The sequence below is a fragment of the Ursus arctos genome, unplaced genomic scaffold (genome assembly GCF_023065955.2).
Source record: "Ursus arctos isolate Adak ecotype North America unplaced genomic scaffold, UrsArc2.0 scaffold_5, whole genome shotgun sequence".
Classification (NCBI taxonomy): Eukaryota; Metazoa; Chordata; class Mammalia; order Carnivora; family Ursidae; genus Ursus; species Ursus arctos.
The window spans coordinates 55,231,510-55,254,655 of NW_026623067.1; the positions used below are offsets into that span (position 1 = coordinate 55,231,510).

The 23,146-nt window shown below is 44.1% G+C and overlaps 1 protein-coding gene across 4 annotated transcripts in view; it reads left to right on the forward strand.

The window, feature by feature from the left end:
* The window catches only part of PIK3R1 (phosphoinositide-3-kinase regulatory subunit 1), an 82,525-nt gene that overhangs the window by 48,232 nt on the left and 11,147 nt on the right, over window positions 1-23,146 (forward strand). For 2 of the 4 annotated variants that reach the window (XM_026498860.4, XM_044384140.3), the window contains exons 3-7: window positions 7,180-7,272; window positions 7,710-7,784; window positions 13,108-13,239; window positions 14,051-14,252; window positions 14,459-14,538. In XM_026498860.4, the coding sequence (XP_026354645.1) occupies window positions 7,180-7,272; window positions 7,710-7,784; window positions 13,108-13,239; window positions 14,051-14,252; window positions 14,459-14,538 (582 nt within the window). Of the gene's footprint in view, window positions 1-7,179; window positions 7,273-7,709; window positions 7,785-13,107; window positions 13,240-14,050; window positions 14,253-14,458; window positions 14,539-16,099; window positions 22,265-23,146 lie in introns of those variants that run through there. The other 2 variants (XM_044384141.3, XM_026498861.4) reach the window with 2 other exon arrangements.

Sequence of the window (23,146 nt, forward strand, 5' to 3'; positions counted from 1 at the left end):
TCCGGAGAGCACCCTGGCTGCTCGCTGGTGGGATGGAGCATCAAATATTTGTGTGTTACACAACACCATTGTCATAGTTTCCCTTTAAACTAGGGAGACCGGAGGAAATTCTGGCAGACTTCTCACAGGTTTCTTTCCTTACTGGAACTTGTCGGCTCAGGGGGAGAAGAACAGGTACAAGCCAAACTTCAGGACACTGTTCACAAGCTTTGCGACCTTGACGCAATGACTAACTTCCATAAGGCTCAACTTCCTCGCCTTTTGAGTCGGGGTAACAAGGGGACGGTAATCTTTGGACTGCTAGGAATAAAAACTGAAAGCATGTCTTAGTGTGGGGGTGTGGCTCCTAACTGATGTGCAGCGGTCGGTATTCATTCGACAAACGGTCAGGCACCCGCTGTGCTGTGTCCCATGATTTTTCTCTTCTTTCCTTCCCTTTTGGGGCTTTTCAGTCACGTTTCACATGAAATCTTTCTAAGCCAACAGACCAAAAGACCCACTTCCCTTATAAATCGCTAGCCCCCTAAGTCCCAGGGACTCACCTATAAGTTATTTTGTGGGGTGCAAAAAGGGGAGTCTCTTTCTTCCTCACTTACCTCCTGCTCAGCATTTTAATTTTTTGCTGTACACTGTAAATTGTGATCTTTAAATCAGACTCCAGTTGGGGCAGTAACAATCACAATTAATTAGTCTAGCCTGTCGAAGGTGAAGTATAGTCTCGCCCGTCAGTGATCTTTCAACTCTGAGGTTCTAGCTGAGGCCATCCAAAGCACAGCTGTAATGTCTGCTTATGCTTAATAAGATCTTTGCCCGCTGTTTGTTTCCTATACTAGGCTGTGGTCTAGAAATAAAACGAAATGGGCAGAGATCTCAGATCCCTTTCATTTGTTCCTAAGCTGTGAAGCAGAAGGGATAAGTGGGAGAAGATAAAGATATTAAAGACTAATTAGTTTAGGGTGACTGAAAAGATTTGCAAACTTCCTATTTAAATCTGTTGACATGTCTTTTAATTCCCTCTGACTAGTTATCTCTGAACATAATGTAGTTACGGCTGAAGATTTATTTCCACAGGGACTCTACTCCGTTTTTTTCCCCATATTTTTTCTCCTCCCTTCTCAAAAAAAGTACTTGTTTCCACCAAATTCAGTATCATTCCAACTTCATTTTTCTTTCACATTCAGAAAACTAGTATAACTCAAATAGATTAGTTTTTATAGGGAAAAAGTGCAATATATTGAAAATAATGTGGTATTTTAGGTATGACTTCTGAAAAGATAATTGTGTTTATATGTTACAATGAAAGGCAAGATGGAAATGTGCACCCTCTAAGCGTGCCACCTTAAAAAATGTATTGAGGGACGCCTGGGTGGTTCAGTCAGTTAAGCAGCTGCCTTCTGATCAAGTATGATCCCAGGATGGAGCCCTGCATAGGGTTCCTGCTCTGTGGGAGTCTGCTTCTCCCTCTCCCTTTGTTCCTCCCCACCCCCCCACTGGCTCCTGCTCTCTCTCTCAAATAAATAAACAAACAATGTCTAAAAAAGTGTACTGAAAACTCCTTCGGTCTCCATTATAGTACTTTCTGGTCTTAAAATTTGCTATTACAATTAAAAATCTATAATACTGAAAAAGGTTACATAAATAATTGTAAATTCATAACAGCTACCCATTAGTTTGTGCATTCTACGTACTGGACACTATGCCTACCATGTTTATCTGTATTATTCATTTAATCCCTATTGCATTCATAATTATTCCCATTTTGCAGATGAAGAAACTGAGGTTCAAGTTAATTAACATGTCCAAGAGTACACTCAGTAAGTAGCAAAACCAAGAGTAAATCCCAGGTCTCTTTGGCTGTAAGTGTGTGCTTTTAATAATTGCACCTACTGCTGATTGAACAGGTGTGTCCCAAAGTGAAGGAACCCATCCTGGTTTTTGGCTTTGTTTTAGTTTTTTAGCCATACCGTCCTTAGCCAGTATTTGTTGGGGTTTTGCCAGGAGAGCTTAAGATGTGTAACTGTCAGGATATTAACCATTATGGACATAGGTATGAATGTGCTTATACAGTTTATTTCAGACAAGTATTGGGATCTGTTAGATTTTTGCCCACCAGAATGTACGTTTTTCATTTGAAATAATGAGAGAGGTTGTTTCGGACAGAAAGTTTTGATTCAGCAACAGTTCATCAACAAACATCTTGATTTAATACTGACCCACGCCTTGCATATATGCTTTCTTTTCTGTGTATTTGTATGACATTTTAAAAGGTAAGTGGCAATTTTTCATGTACTTCCAAGCTACTTCCATCGGTAATGAGATACTTGGCTCGGGCCGTCTCTGGAGTCCAGAATTTCAGCTTAAACTTTCCATTCGTCTCTGCCAGGCACTGACTCTGAAATATCTTTTTTTATGGGGACTGCCTCCAAAAGGTGCAGCTGTGTGCTGGTTTCATCTTGCACTTTGTAGCGGTGTTGGCACCGTTTAATGTGAGGAATGCCGCTGTCTCCCACACACCACTGGTGCCCCAGGACTGTTCAGGCCTGTCCGTGTTCGTGGTTTGGGAAGGGTCTGAGTTTGGAGAGAAGGCTCTCTCCTGTTCCATGTGATTGGTTGTCGCCAGGGTTAAGGTAGAAAAATAGAACTAATGGAAAACGCAGCATCTGATGTGTCATCAAAAATTCTTTCTGCAACCAGGAACACCTAATTCATTGATTCATTGGTGTTCCTATCAGTGTTGAAGACTGCTTCCTCTTTTGAAACAATATATGTCTTGGCTTCACCACTTCTTGACCCTTCTGCTGTTCTTTCTTGCCTTCTTTCTCCTTAAGTGATACTGATGTCTTTTTATGAAAACGGATCCCACTAAGTAAAAAACTGATGTTGGACAGGGGCGCCCGGGTGGCTCATTCAGTTAAGCGTCCAACTCTTGATTTCAGCTCAGGTCATGATCTCAGGGTGGTGGGAACAGGCCTTGCGTGGAGCCCCTTGTCGGGCTCTGGGCTCAGTGGGGAGTCTGCTTCTCTCCTTCTCCCTCTCCCTGTGTCCCTCCTCTTCTCCCTCTCCCTCTTCTTTCAAATAAATAAATACTTAAAAAAAGGAACAGAAACTGGTGTTGGACTGTAGTAGGCAAATCTGTGTATTCATCCAGGTTCTGAAGAGTGGACTTGGCTCTTCAGGCATTCACACTGGCTATAGCAGGCTTCAGCCAAAAAGCATTCCTCGTTCAGGTATAAAAATTTGTCTGAAAGATGAAACCCAGTAAGAATTTATATATAAACTTCATGGGGAACATACTGTGTCATTTTGTGTTTTCTTTGATAGCCACCATATATGATCTGTATATCCTGTATTTTTTTTTTAATTCCACTGTTTTAGTTTATTGAAGTATATGATATGGGTGCTTTATCATGGACCTTTCAAAGAACAACTTGCCAAATTTGGTAGTGCCTAGCAATTGTAATTTCCTTTCGGAATTTCTTAAAATGGGATGTAATGGAATAGGAAATTATTGGCCTTGTGTACTTAATAAAATTAGAGGAATAGTTGATTTTAGGATTGTTGAAATAATTAATATTTTGCTTTAGAATACTTTTTAGGCTTTTGATGTTGATTGATCCTGTTGCCTGAAGTAGAAAATGTGAACTTTAAAGACTTCTTGGGTAGGGCTTCATATTCCCTGTGTTTAAATATTTGAAAGGGGAAATGTATTGAATCACAGATTTTATACTAGAGAATAGAAAATCCCCGAATTGTTATTTAAAAAATAAGGTCTCTCCTTATAAAACTTTTCTTCTTAAAAAACTCCCATTGCAAAACCTTAGTCAGCTGTAATGATCCAGACATTTGAGTAATACAGCTTTTATCAATATTAAAAACTCAGTGGGAAATTCACTAGACCTATTACAAGAAGAGTACCTGTACCCTCTGTAAGTACATCTGGCTGTCTTCTTCGTATTCTCGTGTGCTCTGTGAGAGAAGTTCCGCTGTTGCTGTAGGGACCTGATGGCTGTCACAGTGCTTTTCCAACACTAGATGTAACAGTTTATTTGTTTTTTTAGAGAGAGAGAGAGAATGAATCCCAAGTAGGCTCCATGCCCAGTGCGGAGCCTGAGGTGGGGCTCAATCTCACAATCCTGAGATCAAGAATGGGACACTTAACTGACTGAGCCACCCAGGTGCCCCTTGATGTAACCGTTTTTGAGTGAAATAATGTGGTATTTTGTAGCTCAGGATACTGAAGGTAAACTACCATTTTTTTGCCACAGAGACATTGAAAGGACTAAAGAAAGAAGGTTTTACTTTTTTTCTTTTTTCTTCTTCAAGCCAAAGGGAACAAACAGAGAGATGGAAACCCTTTTCTGTGTAGTATTTGCCAACCCAGTCATAAAACAACTGCTGGGTGCATATTTCAATCGCAATTAGGTGAAATCTTTAATTATCAGTTAATTTAACTTTCGAATTTGCCTGCAGAAATGATGGTGTTGATAAGATTCTGGAAGGAGATAACCCTTTATTAAGTAATACTATTTTCAGTTGCCAACTTTAAAGATTTTTTTTTTTTAGTTAAAAAAAAAAAAAGGTCTGAGTAATTTCTGGGGACGGGGACAGAGGAACAGGGCATGGTAGTTGGATGATTTTTGCGTGGCCATGTGGGACTGTGTATTTACTAGTTAATCTTTAGCTTTTTGTATCTTGGCGTGTGCTAAGTAAGACCTGTAAGTTTGAGAAGGCTAAGGGGAGACACTACAGTGAATTCTAATTAATATTTCTCTGCCCTTGTTTTCTTCTGTCACATATGCGGATAGGATGATACATATCAGCTTGCTCACTTGTAGAAGGCATTTATGGGGGAGGACATTTTTGTGAGCTGATCATCTTCTGAGGCAAAAGGAAGTAGTTTATAGTTTATCAGAGGAAATGCAGTGGTATGCTCTTTCATTTGCAGTTGATCCTTTCTTATTTTACAATGCTTTTAGTGAAATAGACTACATGAAACTTGCAAGACATTTTTATTTTCAGTGCTTTTCAAATATATTCCCATTATGACATTTAGACATGGGGGGATGGGGATGTCATTGCTGGTTTTTTTTTTTTTTCAGGGGGTTACCCACCTGAATTTGCTTATCATAATAGCATGTCCTAAAACTTAGTACTAACCCAGAATGGATGACTAGCTCCATTCCTGGATTTTCCGATTCTGGGGGTTTGTGGTCATCCCTGGGAATCTGTCTTCCCAGCAAGTTGTCCAGGTGCTCCATAGGCTCAGGCGGGGATGGGGAACACAGGGGAGACGGCGTTCCCACTCAGCTCCCTGCATCGTGACTATCTAGAAAGTTAGTTGGAGTGTCTGTCCCTCCTTTATGAAGTCCATACTGTGTTCCGGTGATGTTGCAGCTGGACAGAGTCACCCGGGAAGCTGTGACAGACTTTGCATGTCCTGAGCTCAGATGCCGATGAGCCTGATGTCCGGAAGCTCTGTCCCCTTGGATGGCTTTATGGAGGGGTCTTGGTAGCACGGAGCCAGCTCTTTCGTTTGCTCTTGACAGAATCTGTCCTCGCTCAGGCTGTAGGACTGTGCTCTATAATACTGTGGCCACTAGCGCATATAGCTATTTCAGTTTAAATCAATAAAAGAAAATTCCTTTGCTTGGCTGCATGGCTACATTTCAGGTGCTCTGTAGCCACATGTGGCTAGTTGGCTAGTCACTGCTTTTTTGGATAGCACAGCAAACAGAGCTTTTCTGTCATCACAGAAAGTTCTAGTGGACAGTGCTGCTGTGGGATTTTCTTCCCTCATCTAGCTCTTCTCCTTTTATCCTGGGGACCTGAATGGCCAGTTGAGTTAGGTGGCAAGGTCACATGTGTCTGTCTCTGCCGGGGCATACTGCAGTGTAGAAGGCTCTTAGACTTAGGGTTTAGGGTTTGTAAAGTGATACAAATCATACTTCATTCTCTGAGGTTGACTTTTGTATCATGAATCTCTTTTTCTGTGCTGACTTTTAGTATTAGGAAGATGGGCTTCCTTCGAAATCTTAACATAATAAATGCCTTGAATCGTACCACTAAAATCTCACTGAAACAAAATTCAATATTTAATCTTTCTGAAATTATATGAACAATTCCTAGATAAGAGTGCACAGTAATGAACCTTAAGTGTTGAAAAAGTTACGTGTTGGTGGCTAATGAAAAGGTCACACCTGTAGATAGTTTCATATAGACTATCCTTTAGATGTATTTTGCAGTTTGAGAAAAGTGAGGTGAATATATTTAGCTCCCTCTTCTGGTGTATTATGAGATGAATATTTTTACTTGAAATGGTTTCGTGTATTTTTGGAGTGAGACTACAGTTATAAATGTACTGGTGAAGGCCATTCTTTGTGTGTCATCCATTTCTTCTTGTATCATTGCAGTCAGTAAAACACGGAGAGAAAGCATGGAAAAACTGTTGGTGAAAGCATCACATCTCTTAAGATACTCATTGACCAAAACACATGTCAGCAAACAGAGGCTTGGGTGGCAGGTACACAGGGGCTTAATGTGAACGTCACGGGGCCAGTGATCATTTCCAAGTGCTTGTGTCTAAATATTCTGAAGTTATAACTCCTGTTAATGAACTGTTCAGTAAAATCTGCCCCATCCTCCTACCTGGACAGTTATTCCTTCATAATGAATTGAATTTAGGTTTCTCGGGTTCCAAGTTCTGCCCCTTAGTGGACCACCCACCCACGTGGGCTTTGCCTGGCACTGCTGCGGCTCAGTTCATCCAAATTCCTCCTCCCCTGAGCCCCGCCCACCCCACCCCAGCCAGGCGCCTCAGGCCCAGCGGCAACCCCCAAGGGAAGTCTGCCCTGGGGAGGATGGACCTGGGTCCGAGGCCCTGAGAGGCCAGTTGGGCAGGGAATTCCTGGATTCTAGCTAAGTATTCTGAGTGTGTCACAGGGGAGAAGCAGGCCTGTCCACTGGGCCCCCAAACCTTAAAGTGCAGGAAGAGGTGCAGCTGGAAGATGGCCAGAGAGGATCCTTCTGAAGGGCAGGGCCCAGCACCGGGCTCGGTCTTGCTCAGGCCTGAGTTTGCCAGTGTCAGAACTAAATTGTTTTGTATTTAAATTCTCTTCCTTGTTGTCTCATGCATTTGATTACCCCAATTAGACATAATCGTAAGATTTTGTTTATTTGCAGCTTTGGCCCTTCCAGATCTTGCAGAGCAGTTTGCCCCTCCCGACATTGCTCCGCCTCTTCTTGTGAAGCTAGTGGAAGCCATTGAAAAGAAAGGTAATCAACTGGTAGAGGGGCTCCTCCGGTACCTTGTTATATTCTTATTTCACGGGTGTTGTAATTTACATTTGTCTGTTGCACATTCATTAGTTTCTTGCTACTTGTGCTAGACACAGATAGCTCTTTGTTGCTGTGTAGCGGGGAAATAACCTTGGTCTGATTTCTAACTCCATATTAACGTGTACTTACTGTATGGAAACTATTAAATTCTCCATAATTTAATAAATATAATTAACTTGCTCTTTAGTGGCCAGATGACTTTGCCAAAATTATTGACATGCCAGCTAAGATTAATAGTAGGAGTTCACTTCCAAGAATATTTGGTACACATCTAAAATAGATAGGGGATGGAAACTGGAACGTCTTTCTGGCAGCAAGCTCACAGGTTCTCCAGAGAGCTGTGTTTTGCATGCTCAGTCTGTTTTGTGTCTTAGGTCTGGAATGTTCAACTCTATACAGAACACAGAGCTCCAGCAACCCAGCAGAATTACGACAGCTTCTTGATTGTGGTGAGTGTCATGGAGCTAGAAAGACAAATGGGAAACACGGTTCCTACCTTTCAGTCTCAGGTAAAGCACCAAAAACTTGAACTTAACCGTGCAGCGTTCTAAGTTTGAAGGAAGCTCGGAAATCACACACAGTTCCCTCCGCCCTATTATGGTAACAGTGCAAACCAGCGCTGACCTTTGATGTTTGTCTCCTGAGTTGGGGTGTGTGCATGCCTGCCTGCAGGCATATGGCCTGTCCTCACAGCCAGGAGCCTCTGGGGCCTGCAGGAGTTGCAGAGGAGAGAAATACCCCCCTTAGGATTTCTCTGGCTCTGCGTATCGACCATCTTTTTCTGACCGTGCAGTTGGCTACATCTGATTCATCTGGATCAGCTTAAAAAATATTTATAAGTCTATGTCATTTAACAAATGTCTCTTCTGACCTTTTCCATTTTCCTTTTTTTTTTTTTTTCAGTCTTCCTTCCTTTCATGCTTATTTGCTTTTTCATGTCATGTTTATATTAAGTAACGTCATGATACTGTTCTATTCAGTGGTGCGCTGGTAAACCCGACTCTCAGGGAGGTGGGGGAAGCCTGGTTTGTAGCATTTGCCCATTTCCACGGTGTAAATATGCCTGCCGCGGTCATTTTCAGGCTGCCGGTGTGTTATCACTAAACCCCCAACTTGGAAAGAACTGAGCACAGGTGGCCCTTAGGAGCAGGCCAGCTGCAGCACACCGTTGGTGAAATGATATCAATTAATTCAACCTAGTGGTGCCTTCAGTATTTGTTCCCTCTCTCCTTTTCCAAATGGAATGAAACTACAAATGTGAATAAATGTACTGGCCATCATTCCAGCAACTCATCTTCTGTATCAACTTGTAGATGCTCTCAGATTCTTCATTCCCTCTCAGAATTTTTCTTTTAGAAAAATCATTCTCTGCCTCACATTCTCGTAATTGAATTTGGACGTCTGAAACCAAAAGAACGAAACCTAGTTTGGGAGGAAGCTCTTCTAGACAGGTACTTGTGCAAAGAATGTAGTAAATGAAAATGTGAAGTCGAGGCAGCTCATGACAATTTCTAGAAAAGATGTTTCTGGGAAAAAAAGATTCTATCTCTATCAGTAAATAGTTTCACCTGAAATGCACCACCCAAATGTTTGAAGTTTGAAAAAAAATTTTTCAAGCTTTCATTTTTATTTCGTGCATGGAAGCCAGCCTCCCACATGTGCAGGGCATGTGCCCTGGCGGCTGGGTCTCCTGCCTTACCCCCAGAGTAGGTCAGTAGGACCTGACTGGCAGAAAACTCAAGGTGAAACACTTGTCCTTTACTTGTCACAGCCTGACCAGAGTGGTAAGGAAACTGAAGTTTGTCCTTAGCCAGTTGAAATTGAGATACATGTTTTGGTCAGAAAATTGGTCAGACTGAACAACAGTCACAGGAAATGTGTAGACATCAGAGACGATGAGATGGGAGTTATTTGAGAAATAGTGGTTAAGTTTTTAAATGTGACCGAATACAAATGATGCACTTTAGCTTTAGAAAAAAATCTTCACATCACCTCTGAGATGGAATAACTAACCAAAAATCACGTCAGCAATGTATTTTGATAGACAGCTTTTCTTTGCCACTTGAGATGAAAACACACGTAGAAAACTGGTTTCATGTGGATTCTGTGTGATAAAAGTGAATTTTGTGAGAAGAGAAAGAGTAAACGTTATCTAAATTTAGGAGTGGGTCCTCCAGGACTTTTCATAGCTTGAGGATTTTTCAATCCATACGAATGTTGTAATACCTTGGAGGAAGCTCAGAGATAAGTCACTTAGACTTGAAAAAAAAAAAAAAAAAGCGAGCAAGCGAGAGAGAGAATTCATGGCTTTTAACCAATTGTGAGTTACCAGTGTCTGAAAGGGATGGATGTAGAGGACAACATCCCACTTTTGTCAGCACCCACCCTCCTAAGTTACTTTGTTTCATCTCCACATTACGCTTTGATAGCAGGATTCGTCACTGCTGCATGCAAAGCTGGGACTTGCACCCACATTGGTCTCACTCCAAAAGCCCATATTCTTTTTTTTTTTCCTGCTGTATTGACCTAAAGTGAATTATATCTTTGTTGTCACTTGAATTTTCTCCTGATTTTTTGGTTTCTCTTAACCGGAAGCAAGCCTTTTCTTTAAAAGTTCTCATTACAAGAAAGAGGAATTCTGTAACTCTGGTGATCGATGCTAACTGGACTGACTGGTGATCATTTGTCACATATGCAAATATCAAAGCCTGTTGTTACAATGATAAATAGCGTTATCTGTCAGTTATACCTCACGGGTAAAAATGAGGCTATTTAGCAGCCTCCGCACACCTGTGCTTTACTCACTAGATGCCAGACGCGTGGTCCCCAAAGTGTTAACAATCAAAAACGTCCCCAGACATTGCCAGATGTCTCTTAGGAGTGGAGGTTGGGGTAGGGGTAGGGCAATAAAATGGAAAACCCCAACTGAGAACTACTAACTTAGGTAGAGATGAGCTGCGGAGGGGACTCCATCCCTTTGGGAGGAGGGGTGACGTGCTGGAGAGCTTACTAGTTTACCTGTCTTGAGCAGACTCAGTGAAAAGTTGGGGCGTGGAGGGTATAAATCTCCATCCTAGAGCTAAAGATGGTGTAGTTCTTGCCTAGCTAACCTCAGAAGTCGTCCCATACATGACAGATGTCCTTAGCTCTTGGAGGAGCTCATTAGGATAGTCTGCAGAAAAGGAGACTTGCAGAACAAAGTCAGGAACTCCAAGGAGCTTCAGAAGTTACATTCAAAAAATAAACAATATACTATGTTATGAGCACTCAGGGATTTGACATAAAGTGAGCTTATCCGGAGACTAGTCCCAAGGCTTGAAGTAAGGTGATTTTGTTCAAAGGCTTAAGGCTCTTGGGAGTACACCTCATGTGTTAGAGAAGGCTTGGGTGAGTTCACCGTACTCTGAGGACCTGCTGCAGTTCAGGCCACAAGCATTTAGCAAGCACGTCCTATGTGCTGGGCACCGAGGGAAGCAGGAAGAGCCACAGCCCATGCCCTCGCGGTACTCTCGGTCTAGTAGAGAGACACCTTATTACCATACTGTCTGGGAAGTGGCACGACAGAGACGTGGCTCATCCATACTGCTCTTGCACAGAGAAGCCAGTAGAAACTCTGCCTGAGGGTGGGGCCTGTGGAATATTGAGCATCCTAATTTCTTTATTTTTTTTAACCACATCACCAAATGGTTTGTCACATTCTTGACAATGAACAAATTAGGTGATATTAATTCCCTAGGCCAAGAGACCTATTAAATGAAGCATACAGGGCATGAAGGGTCTCCAGGGGGCCAGCAGCTTGTCAGGTGGTCAGTGGCGGTGGAATGTCGCTCGAGTGATGCACACACAATTGTGGTTGACAGGCACACTGGTGGTTGCATTACTTCTCACATGGGTCCTTTGCGCACAGACCCGGCACTGCCTGTCCCGGCGTTGTTGGAGATGTGTGTCGCTGGCTCTCTGTACAACACTCACGCCGTACAACCCTGTGCCCCTCCACTGACTGAGTTTAATTATTCTTTTCCTCCAGCTCACCTACGCACATCCTCCACCAGATGAACTTTCCTGAGCTTTATTGGTGTTGTGATTCTTTCGTAAGGTCGGCCTCGTTAGTGCGACAGATTTGGTTTATAACGGTGTGTCCCAGGAACTTCTGTAACTTCACGTTGAACCCGGAGTGATTTATGGTATCACACTCACTTTGTGGCCGTCCAGGACGCCGCCTTTTCCTGCTCCGGCTCCCACACCTTGGAGGACACAGGTTCCTTCTCCTTCTCTCCCAGGCCACCACCTGATCCAGTCAGTCACCAAGTTCTTTCAGTTCTTGATACTGTCTCACCCATTCCTAACATTACAATTCGAATTACCAGAAGTGTTCCCTTCACTTCCAGTGGTGCTCTTTTCCAACTAATTGTTAACACTAGAAAGAATAACTGTTGAAAATGTAGCATCTCGTTCATCATCAGCTCACCTCTTCTCCGGTGAGTACACGAGTTTCCAGGTAATCTTCCTCAAGGCAGCCTTCACGTCACTGGTGTGCAGCCTTCGGCAGCAGCCAGATGGCTCTCCTCGTATGTAGATGCCCGTGGTCCTTCCTGCCCCAGCAGCCCCTCTTTCTGCCCTGAGTCCTCAGAGCATGGTTTGGGTTAGTATCACCCCGTTACTGAATTGCCTGACCTCTTTTCCGGTGGAAGCATTTACTGGACACGGGCTCATCTTATATTTCTTACGAGCTAGTTCAGTGCCCACAGGTTAGATTAGTTATATCCTAGTAGAACACCCTGTCAGAATTAGGGGAAAACATTCTAAAAGTGTTAAAAATATTTTTATGGCTATTTTTGAGATCGACTGTTAAAATTCTGTATATCTGTTTGTTCAGTCACTCTCTTGAGCTAAATTTATATGAATTCTGAGATGCAGTATTTAGCAACTCAAGATTTCGGCAATCTCTGAATTTGCATTTCATGCTTTCCTGTTGAGGTTTTAGGAAGCATTTACTAAATGATTAGCCATCCCTAGACAGAGTGCTTCTCAGTCAGAGAACGACCCTCCAGAAGGTATTTGGAAATAGCCGGGGGTTACTTTGGTTTGCAAGGGCTGCCGTAACAAAGTGCCACAGACTGGGTCGCTTCAACACAGACCAAGTTTCTCACCATTCTTGAGGCTAGAAGTCCCAGGTCAAGGCAGGTTTGGTTTCCTCTGAGGCCTCTCTCCTTGGCTTACGGATGGCCACCTACTCCCTGTGTCCTCACGCATTCTCTCCGTGCTTGTGCTCCTGGTGTGTCTGTGTGTGTCCACATTTTCTCTTCTTACAAGGATACCAGCCAGGTTGGATCAGAGCCAGGCCCTAATGACCTCATTTTAGCTAAACCACCTCCTTAAAGGCCCAGTCTTGAAATACATTCACCTTCTGAGACAGTGGGACTTAGGGCTTCAACCTATGACTTGTGGGGGGCGCAATTCAGCTCATAACGGGGGCGTGATTTTTTATTATTGTTGCCCCACCTCCTGGGAACATGCCCCTGGCATCATGGGCATAAGCCATCATGCGAAATGCTTTTAAGTTAGGGGACAGACCTCCACAAAGAAAAGTGTTCTATTTGCAATGCCGGGAACAACCCCTGTGAGAAAAACGGCTAATAAATACTCAAGAACTTTATATTTGTCCTCCTGTTGCTCCCTTTCTTGTGTCACATTTAAGTCAAATAGTCAGAAAAATGGGCCCAACTGATACATACAGTGTCTGAAATACTTTTTAAAATGTTTCTGTCACAGATGCCGCCTCCGTGGACTTGGAAATGATCGATGTGCAAGTTTTAGGAGACGCTTTCAAACGCTATCTTTTGGACTTACCGAATCCTGTCATTCCAGTGGCCGTTTACAGTGAAATGATTTATTTAGCCCAAGGTTTGTTTTCTGTTCTGAAAACCTCAATGAGCATATATGGAGATGTGCAGGTGCATGTAAACTTTATTAACTGGTGCATAATATAAAGAGTGGTGTTTAGAAAATAGTAGGACTCTGCCCCCCCACACACACCCTTCCTCCCCATTAGCACCAGTTCCCTCCCTTACCAGGGCGTCCAATAGAAGACCCAGATTCTCGGTTGCTTAGGAAGACTGGCCACATGTTGAAATGGCTAATTGTTAACCTTTTATCAGCATTAACAAAGTTCACTACGTCACTGAAGGCCACAGTGTTCCAAGTGCCATCTTTGGATTCAGGGAACCTGGGACTAGGACCCACTGACCAGGGATGTTCTTACCATTTTCCTCGAGTGGCCGTTACAAAATGTGTTGAGGGGGGAGGACTCTGAGGCTCAGGAGCCAACGCTCAGTTAAAGTGCTTTGGGGACAGGAAATTGTGGTTCGTAACCTTCAAAGTTAAAACGTGTGATACTTATCTGAGGCTCCTCCAAATTAGCCAGTCACACTCGAAGCTGCGCATCACAGGGCAGACCTCTGCCAGCACATCCTGAGCCTCTTGTGGTGTTTTTACACCGAGAGTTTCTTGCATTTCCATTTGACTTGAGATTTCTACTTGCTCACAATGCCTTTTCTAATGAGAAGAACAAATGTCCTGTCGCTGCCTCTGACGACTTCGTTTAAAAGGACTCGTTCTACTGTAGCTAGAACAGAAATGTTCTAGGTGTTGAGTCACTGATATCTAGAAACAATCTCTTCTTTTTTTTTTTTTTTTTTTTTTTTTAACTCTGTAGAAGTACAAAGCTCTGAAGAGTATATCCAGCTGTTGAAGAAGCTCATTAGGGCACCTAACATACCTCATCAGTATTGGCTTACGCTTCAGTATTTGCTAAAACATTTCTTCAAGCTCTCTCAAGCCTCCAGCAAGAATCTTCTGAATGCAAGAGTACTCTCTGAACTTTTCAGTCCTCTGCTTTTCAGATTCCCAGCAGCCAGGTAAGGTGAAAGGAGAGAAGCACGTATTTTTGGGTGTTGGGGGTAGTCCTAAGCTGGGGATCATTCAACTTACTCTGAAGATACTTGCTCACAGATACATGTGCACCTTTATACCAGACACATGGACTTGAATGTGTATAAATGCACGTAAGTTTGTTGTTTCAAAAAAAAGAAAAGGTTTCTAAGAAAACTCTCTTTTTTTGTAGCTCTGAGAATACTGAACACCTCATAAAAGTTATAGAAATTTTAATCTCAACTGAGTGGAATGAACGACAGCCTGCACCAGGTAATGCTTTTTGGACTTTTCACATTCTCTCCTGGCTCGTTTTTAGAATGGTGGCTTTAGACCTTCTCTGGAGGAACATAAGTTCTGGTAGAATCGTGATCCATAACGTGTTACCTTGTGATTTATGGGAAGAACGGCTTGAGTGGTACTGGCTGTGGCAAGTATTATCTGGGTTTCAGTACCTGTGGATTTTTCAGCATCTGTGGATGATCTTGGTTTTCGATGAGGGTTGTGGGGTGCGCTCTCCCTTCCCTTCAACTTTGTTGCTCCCAGTTGCATAAATTATGGAGCTCATTTTAGTTGTTGACATTCCTGTTTTCCTTTCTAATACTTATAAATTAGGGGATTTATAATTACTATATAATTTGAAGTATTTTGGAATGTGTGTCTTGGAAGCAGGTCTGCTGAGAAATGTCTGTCCAAATAAACATTTTCAAGAATGCAAGCAGTATGAAACCAGGGTGTTCACTGCAGCAAGTTAGAGCAGGCCAGACACTTCTTTGAAAGCAGACTGGCATTCAGTTAGCAGGAAATGTAGACCACGTTAGCAGTGGGTTTAATTTAAACTGATGTATTTTTCTTCTACTGTGGAAAGTCTAAACAACCCTGCTTTGCCTATATGCTTGTTAAAAATGAGCTAATAGAACCTTTATTGGGAATAAAGGTTAGGGTTCAGACAGTGAAGTGAAGTTTCAGGACCAGTAGAGATGATGCTTATAGTCTTAATTTATGCCTAGAATTAAACATCAGGAATTTACTCTTTATTACAGGTAACTCATGCAAACTACCCAGTTTATCTCTGTAAAAAACATGGCCTGGGGACCCCCTGTGTTCAGCCGTGGGGAATTACGTCATGCTTTTGTAGTTGTTACACAGCCGGGCTTGGCAGTGTGCATCTGGACGGGGCGGACTGAGGGAGGTAGGGCTTCGGCTTAAAACCCACCTGTGTGGACTGCAGGACGGGGTAGGTAACCACTCAGGGTCCAGGTATTTGGAAGGGCTCCTGTGGACAGGACCAGAATATGGTATCAAACGTAGGGAGGCAGCAGAAACTGTACATAAGGCGAGAGTGGTATGTTCTGAATGTTCCAAATCACAGCAGGCAGGATGTTCAGTGGGGATACTCCAAATTGTAGGTGAATGGCATCAGAGAAGTCTGTCATCAGTGCCCTAGGACTTTAGTCCAGGGGGCGGCCAAAAGGTTTCATCTCATGTGACTGCTAGGCGCATTTGTTAATGAATTTGGGAACTCCTTGTTGGTGTTCAGAGGCTGCCTTTGGGATCAATAGAAAAGATGCAGTGGTAGGTTAAAAGTACTCTGTGATGAGGGGACGGGGGGGGGGGGGGGGGCGCAGGTGTGAAACATGACACTTGAGCCCTTTACTGACTGCCGCTGGCACCCCCCACCCCCCACAAACACATGGGTGGGGAAGAAGACTAGTAACAACAAAACAGGCCCCTGGGCCAAAGGGCGGAGCCCTGCCTCCCACTTCCTTGGGGCGTGTGTGGAGGTCTGTCTCCGAGCGTAGGGACAGCTGAGCCCTGCTGGGGGTAAAGGGCTGGGGGTGGTCCCGGTCTTCTCAGTGCCCACTCCTATGGAGACGGGAAGACATGGAAGCTTAAAAGCCAGACAGGGTTTGATAGATACCCACCAACGAATTTATCACAGAGTTTTTGAGAATTTCTGCTACACACCAAGGAGAATCTGTGTTGGAGTTTAATTAGTCTGACTGGTGTAAACCGGTTAAATGTCCTTATCAGTTTCAAACTAATTCCATCCAAAAAAAAAAAAAAATTCACATTCACCCTTTTTCACTGTGCACACTTCAGACTGCCTGCTAGGTCACAGACCCTGCTGCATTCTTCTACTAAGAAACTGGTGTGCCAGTTTCAAAGGTGGGTTAGTCCTGTCAGCCATGTTGAATGGTAAACAATGCATTGAACGTTTCCTAGACCATCCCAGGAGTTATGCGACCTCTTCAAGGAAATTGAAGCCGAGTAATCTCTAAATGCTAGTTTGAGCCATCTTTCCCTTTGTGTGGTATCTCTTAGCTATCCTGAAGAATGTATAGGCCCTGTGGAATGAAAGTAAGTGCTTCAGTGTGTCTGACCTGTGGAAACGTACAATCTATGTCAGGAAGAACGTCCTCGTCCTGAACACCTTTGTATTCAGGAACGGCGTCATGCAGATGACTGGCAGGGCACTCTTGGTTGGAGAAATGATTTCTTAGGCCTGATAAGAATCCGACATTTTCCTCGACTCCTTCATCACTGCCCCAGCGTGTGCTGTTACCAGAGGTCTCTGGAAGCACAACCGGTGCATCTCCAGTGAACAGTCATAAATCATTCATTTGCGATAACTTTATTGTTGTGAATAGAAATGAGTACTTGAATGATTTTGGGGGGAGATGGAAGCAAGGCTATTGTGGGATAGACATCTTTTATAGGTTTTACCTGGTAGAACTTGAAATGACCACTAGCACGCAGTGGGAGGGAGGGTGCTGACTCTAAACATGAAGAGAATTTGAGAGATGTGATGGGTGACTTTGTCGGGTAATTGAGTAGACAGAAAAGACTTAGAGAAAAAAATGGGACTTGAAATGGAATTGGTACAGTTTGAAAAGGGGAAGAGGAAACAGTATTTTAATTCAAGGAATTTCAAAGTTTCGATCAAAATAAATTGCAAAGTACAAAAAGAATGGCCTGATTACACTAGATTTTAAGAAGTAGTAAATGTTTTAAATGTATCGTAAAAAGCATCACTTTAGAGTTGAAAACATTGCTCTGCTCTTCCTTTGCTCATAAGGAGACTGAAGCGCCCCTAGAGGTTGAGAGGTCACGTGGTGCTAACCAAACTGTGTGTGCCAGAACCGGGTCACCTGGGGGAGGTCACCTGTGAGGGACCCAGTCCTGGACTCGAGCCTGGGGCTCGGTGCTGCATCGGCTTCATGGGTTTGGGGAACCTTCGTGAGCAATTGGGCTGATTTTAGTGTCCAGTCCAACGCCCCTGAAGTTTCCGGTATGGGTCACATATAGTAAAGAGCCCGAGTGCAATTTTCATAGCTGTGGGGGATAAAACTCAGAGTCACTCCATCCATCATGCACTGGTAAGAACAGTGAGTCTCAAATAGACCTGGGTTTGAATCAGCTCTTGGCTGCCTATTTGCCAAGTTCATATCAAGTAACGCAGCCTTTCCGAACTGTTTTCTAGTCTGTGAAATGGGAATAATGCCTCTCCCCTGGGGTGGTTGTGAGATTGAGGTGATAAGTACTGAAACTCATGACCCTATAGCCTCTCTCTACCATTGCTCAACTCTGGTCTTTAAGGACCTACCAGAGGGGGCCCCCTTCTATAGTTCCAGCTCCTCAGTCCCGTCAGGCCCTTCCCTCCTGAGCCCACATTGCCAGCCAGCAGAGCCAGGCCTCTAGGAGCCTGCCTGGGCTTCACCACTAAGCTGCCGGAGACACACGCACTGGGCAGTTGCTGCTCGCTGGGTGCGCGGCTTGGAGGGAGGAAGGTACCTGACTTAATATCATGCCTCTTCCCGTGTGTGTGGCTTGGTGAGTGGAGGAGCCTGGATTTCAGTAGTACCTGCCCCTGCCACGTGCCTCTGTGCAGTGACAGAACGCACACCTGTACACAGCAGCCCCAAACAGGGCCATCTACTTCATGTCCCAGGAAGGTCTTCTCCCTGCTTGATGGGCAGTGATCAGCCCGTTCCATGGGCTTATGCCCTTAAGATCTTGTCCCCTTAAACTTAGCTCATATTTTCCTCTGCTCAGCTCACATTGCTCAGGGATGACAAAGGCTTCCTCTCCTGTTGAGCCTCTCCTAGCATAGAGCAAAGGATAACAATCATCCACATGAATTTTTAAAAATTTCTTTGACAGACTAACCAACTTTCAAAGAACTTTGGCATACCCACTCATTTAGCACATCCAGTAAACCCGTGAAGCAAGCATCTCCCCTATTTGGAGGGGAACTAAGGTTTGAAAGGTTAAACACAGAGTCCCTAGGTTCTCAGAACTTGGATAGTCTGCTGTTCCCTTTGTTACTAAAAGTCGTAAAAATACCTAAAGCTGAACAGCAGGTTTTCTTGAATCATCATGTGCTGTTTCCCCTGCTGGTACTCAGGTAGCTAACGCAGGTCTCTGTAGGGCAACTAAGGTACAAACAGGACCGTTTAACACGGGTGGCTCTGAATGAAACCCATTATAAGTGTATTTACATATTTCAGATTTCACGGATATATTCAGAAATATTAATGCAGCATAATTGAAGTCTAATATTGCACCCTCAAGCCCAGAGTGGAAAATAAATGACTCTTTCTCCCTCCTGCCCTTCTACACCTGTCAGAGTTAATGTTTAACCACTGGCGCATTGCAAAACATTCATCCTGAAGAGCCTGATTCATAAATCTTGTTTTAAATGCTCTGGGCTTGGTTTTCAACCAAGACTAAAGCAAGCACTAAGGTAAAGGGAAATGACTTTCAAAGAGTTTTACTTTTCTCTGATTTATTTTTTATTGGGTTTAAAATGTGGTCTGACATTAGAGGGTTGTTTCAAAGGTGAGAAATGAAACCTTGAAAAAAATGCATATATTTAGATGGGTAGGAGTAAACAGAGGCAAGCCACACTAGGTTATAACGAAAAATAGGAAGTTTTATTTGTGTTCTGAAAAAGAAGCATATTGCAGGTGTGCCTACATGGGTGGGGTATCGGGTGGCTTTTGTCTTTACCACGCAGACTCCTTCTCTCCAGGGACAGCCATTTGAGAGGGAAGGAGTGCTTCATTCTGCTAAGCAACAGTCACACCTTTTCACATATTTTGTAGAATGTATCATATGTAAATCTGGGTTTATTTAGAAATTCAAATGGACATTCTCCTAGTGCAGCATCAGTAAGAGCACTGGATGTGGAGTAAAGAATTTGCATCATACTGAAAGGCCCTTCTGTCCTCATTTGTCTTAAGTTAAAATTATGAAGGGAGGCATTCATTTAACCCTTGAAGATTTTGGTTCATTTCTTTTTTTTCTTCTCACTGCATTTCTTTTTTTGAAGACGCCGTGCAGGAAGGAAGCTGGTTGGGGAACACTATCTGATGGTGATTTGTACATGTGAGATGGTGTCCACTCTATTACCTTTCAAACATAATTCAAGATATTTTCCTGACTAGGTCATGCATGTTGAGAAACAAAATGTGGCCTGTTGTTGTTGTTGTTGTTTTTTGCCTCCAAAATGAGTTTTACAAAACTTTGAGGAATCTAGAGGGTAGAGTGAGTTTTCAAACATCTGTGTAAGTTGTCCAGTGTGGCTGAGTTTGGGTCTCAGATGCTGAAATTAAAATGTGAGATTTTTTTTTAAGTGCTTAGCAGCCGCATGAAAAACATTTCCCAAGTTGATACTACACCTGTACAGTTGATTAGTTATTTGCAAATCCTGTTTAATCTGTCTGAAATTTTGGACATAGTGGGAAATGAATGAACCACGCAGAAAGTTGAGCATTTTCTCCCAAGAAGTTACTGATTCTGTTCTACCAGCAGAGGGCTCCCTTTTTAAGCTAATGAAGAGCAGCGAGCGTCTTGCCCATCACTTTTCAAAGACTAAAACTGAATGGGAAAAGACTCAGCTCATACTTTCAGTAACATAATAGAAGCTCTATGGTAGAGGATTATACATATTGGGAGAAACTTGAGGCAAAGTTCTCAAATCTCTTCTAAGACGTGGCTTTCTCTAAGTTGAGGGTGTACTGCTTTCCAGTGGATAGTTTTCTTCTGAGATGGAAAATATACTGTTGGACTAGAAAACATTATCATCTTGGAAGGTTTTGACATGAAAAATCATGTAAGATCAGACAGGTATGCTGAAGAGACTGATGTTTCCAAGCTTTCTAGCTTTAGAAAGACTATTTTAAAAGTAGGACAAGATTCTGCAGCTGAGGATGCAAGGGTGTTATCGGAACTAACCATATGTCCCTGGGATCAGCAGGCAAGAGCTGGAAGATTCACTTACAGACTTTTTTCTTACCATTGGAAGGTAGGTTTTTCACGCTCTAACAGTTGCACCACAGGAAAGTTCATAAAGCCACTCGCACCGTGAGGTTAGCACACTCCTGGATACTGCAGGTGGTCCTCAAGCTGGGCCCCGCCTGCACGCACTGTATGTCAACACCGAGATCTCCCTTTAGCTCTGCGTGGGACCGTGGGGTCACCTTCCTATGCACAGTCTGAGGGTAAATACTATAGACAGAACTGTGTTTCTTCACAGAGAATTAGAAGGTAGTTTTTAAAAAAATGTAACTAAGCTAAAAATAGAAAAACAGAAAAAGTCAGTTTATTATAGGTGTGAAATTTCTCACATGTGGCCTAAAAGAAATTAACTTCAGTTTCACTTGTTAATTTTAACTTTCTCTGGCAGAAGGAAGTGAATACCAGGGCCAGTGGGTGGAGAAAAAGGAGTTTAGGACCAAAAGTCTGAAGGCTAGGTTGTGGTGCTCGTGCCTTGATCCTGTGCAAACCACTTCACCCCTGTGGATTAGGGTTAGGTGTGTAGCCTGAGGGATTTGCTTCAAGTGCTCTTTAGAATTACTTTCTGGTTTTAGAGTTAGTGATTCTGTGATTTTACATTGTTACGGTTCTGGGGGATAGCAGTAAAGCCGTCCATCGTTCGCTGATGCCAGTGAAAATTTTCTTAGGTCACATTCTAGTCTGGTTCACTGCAACTTTCTCAGAGGACAGAAATCCTCTGGGAAGGCATACCCTTCTCCTGGCCCTATCCTTTGCGCCATTTGGCAGCCACGTGAACTTCATGCAGACACGCCTTTTAATTATTAGACAATCCTATGGCCAGTTAAGCGTGGGTTGAAATCGGCTCCATAAAAGCGGCTGCACAGCGGGATTTTTCTGCCGGGTTCGCGTGGTCGCGGGCTAGAGTATCCATGCAGTTACAGCAGTCTTCCCCGGGATCCTCTCCCCCTGCCAGCAGGCCTTTTCCAAACCTGTACCCTGCCAAGTTCCTCCGTGGGGCTCTCCTGGTACACCTGCGGGGCCGTCTGTGCTAGTGTGTGGGAGGAGGTGGACTCGAGCGAGGCACGCTGTTCTGGGCTGTTCGGAGAGGTTCAGGCCTTTACAAGCAGGGCTTTGATTCTATTTTTGCTGAACCAGCTCAGCCACTTCCTGTGTTTGGCCGTGCATAGTGCCTCGCTTCACTGTGGCCACTTGAGCCCCGCGCGCCGCTGCAGCTAGTTAGAGAGACTATTTTAGGTCCCTTCACAATGGCCTTCTCATTTCCTCGGCGAAAATGACCGAGTTGGGCTGGCAGTGGCCACTTGTTAGCCGATGACAACTTTGACTTTGACTTGGGCTCCCCTCCCCCACCCGAAATCCCTAGCTCAGCAAATATTTGAACCTGCCCAAGTTAATCATGAAGCCGTGATCTTTATCTGCGAGACGTGCGAGCGCCGGGGTTTTTCCCCTCCTCCCGGGTACAGCACCGGCATCCAGTGGCTTTCTCAATGGGGAGCGGGCGGTGAGCGGCGCTGCTGCCGCGGTCCGCTCCCGGCGTCCGTGTCGCGCCGCGCGAGCCCGAGGGTCCCGCGCCGCCCCTGCGCTCTGCCGGCGCGAGCACGGCCACGGAGCGGGCGCCGCGGGACTAGCCGGGGGCATTGTTTTCACTGGCGGATACTGGCGTTGCCGCGCGAAACTGCAGACATGCATAACCTGCAAAGTAAGTTGCCTTTAACTTGTGCCCCCCTCGCCGCTTCCCTGCTTTGCTTTTTGTACCTGTATGAAAGGTTCGCTTCTGTAGTTTTGTCTTTGCGGGGGGGGTGTGTGTGTGTGTTGAGTGTGAGAGAGACTGATTAAGTGCTGTCTGGGGAGAGCAGATAAGAGATTAGCGGAGACACTCCCCCCTTTCCTCGAGGGGCACAGTGGGAGGAAACGATGGGGTTTAGGTTAGAAATAGGGAAGGAGGTAATTACAAAGCGCCTGGCTGGAAGTTGGTGCCGGGCCAGGCTTTGGAGATACGTGGAAAATCACCTGTCTCCCTTTCCTCCTCCCTGGGTCGTTTTGCCATGGGGGTTCCAGCAGCAGGACTGGTTTGCACCAGGTGCTCCCAACGGCATGGGGTGGCCCTCTGGGCTGTTAGCCTGTCCACAGCTGCTGGCAGGACTGCTTTTGCTGGAGGAAACACATTTGTCTTAAACCAAAACATTTTTTTCTGACCCTTATCTGAGGACATATCCCACCCCCCCACTTTGACCATTTTTGTGTGTGAGACTTTGAGTTTAGGAATAGAACAGTGCCCCTGGGAGTGGGCTGCAGGGTATGGGTTGAGTCTGCTTTCCTCATTAATGGGAAAATGAATTCAACTAGACGAGATACAAGTGAGCCGTGCTCCGAGCATGCCTTGCCTGTGCCCCACTATTTTCTATGATTTATACTGTGCACGTAGAGACGGTGTACAGTGGGAATGTACATTAGTAAGGGTGGCAGGATTATATGCAGAATGGCTTTAAAGAACTCTAATAGATTTATAGACGAATTGATTTAAATATTGCTAACCAGGATTAATAGTCCCCAGAGTGAGGCATTTGAGATGGAGGGAAGA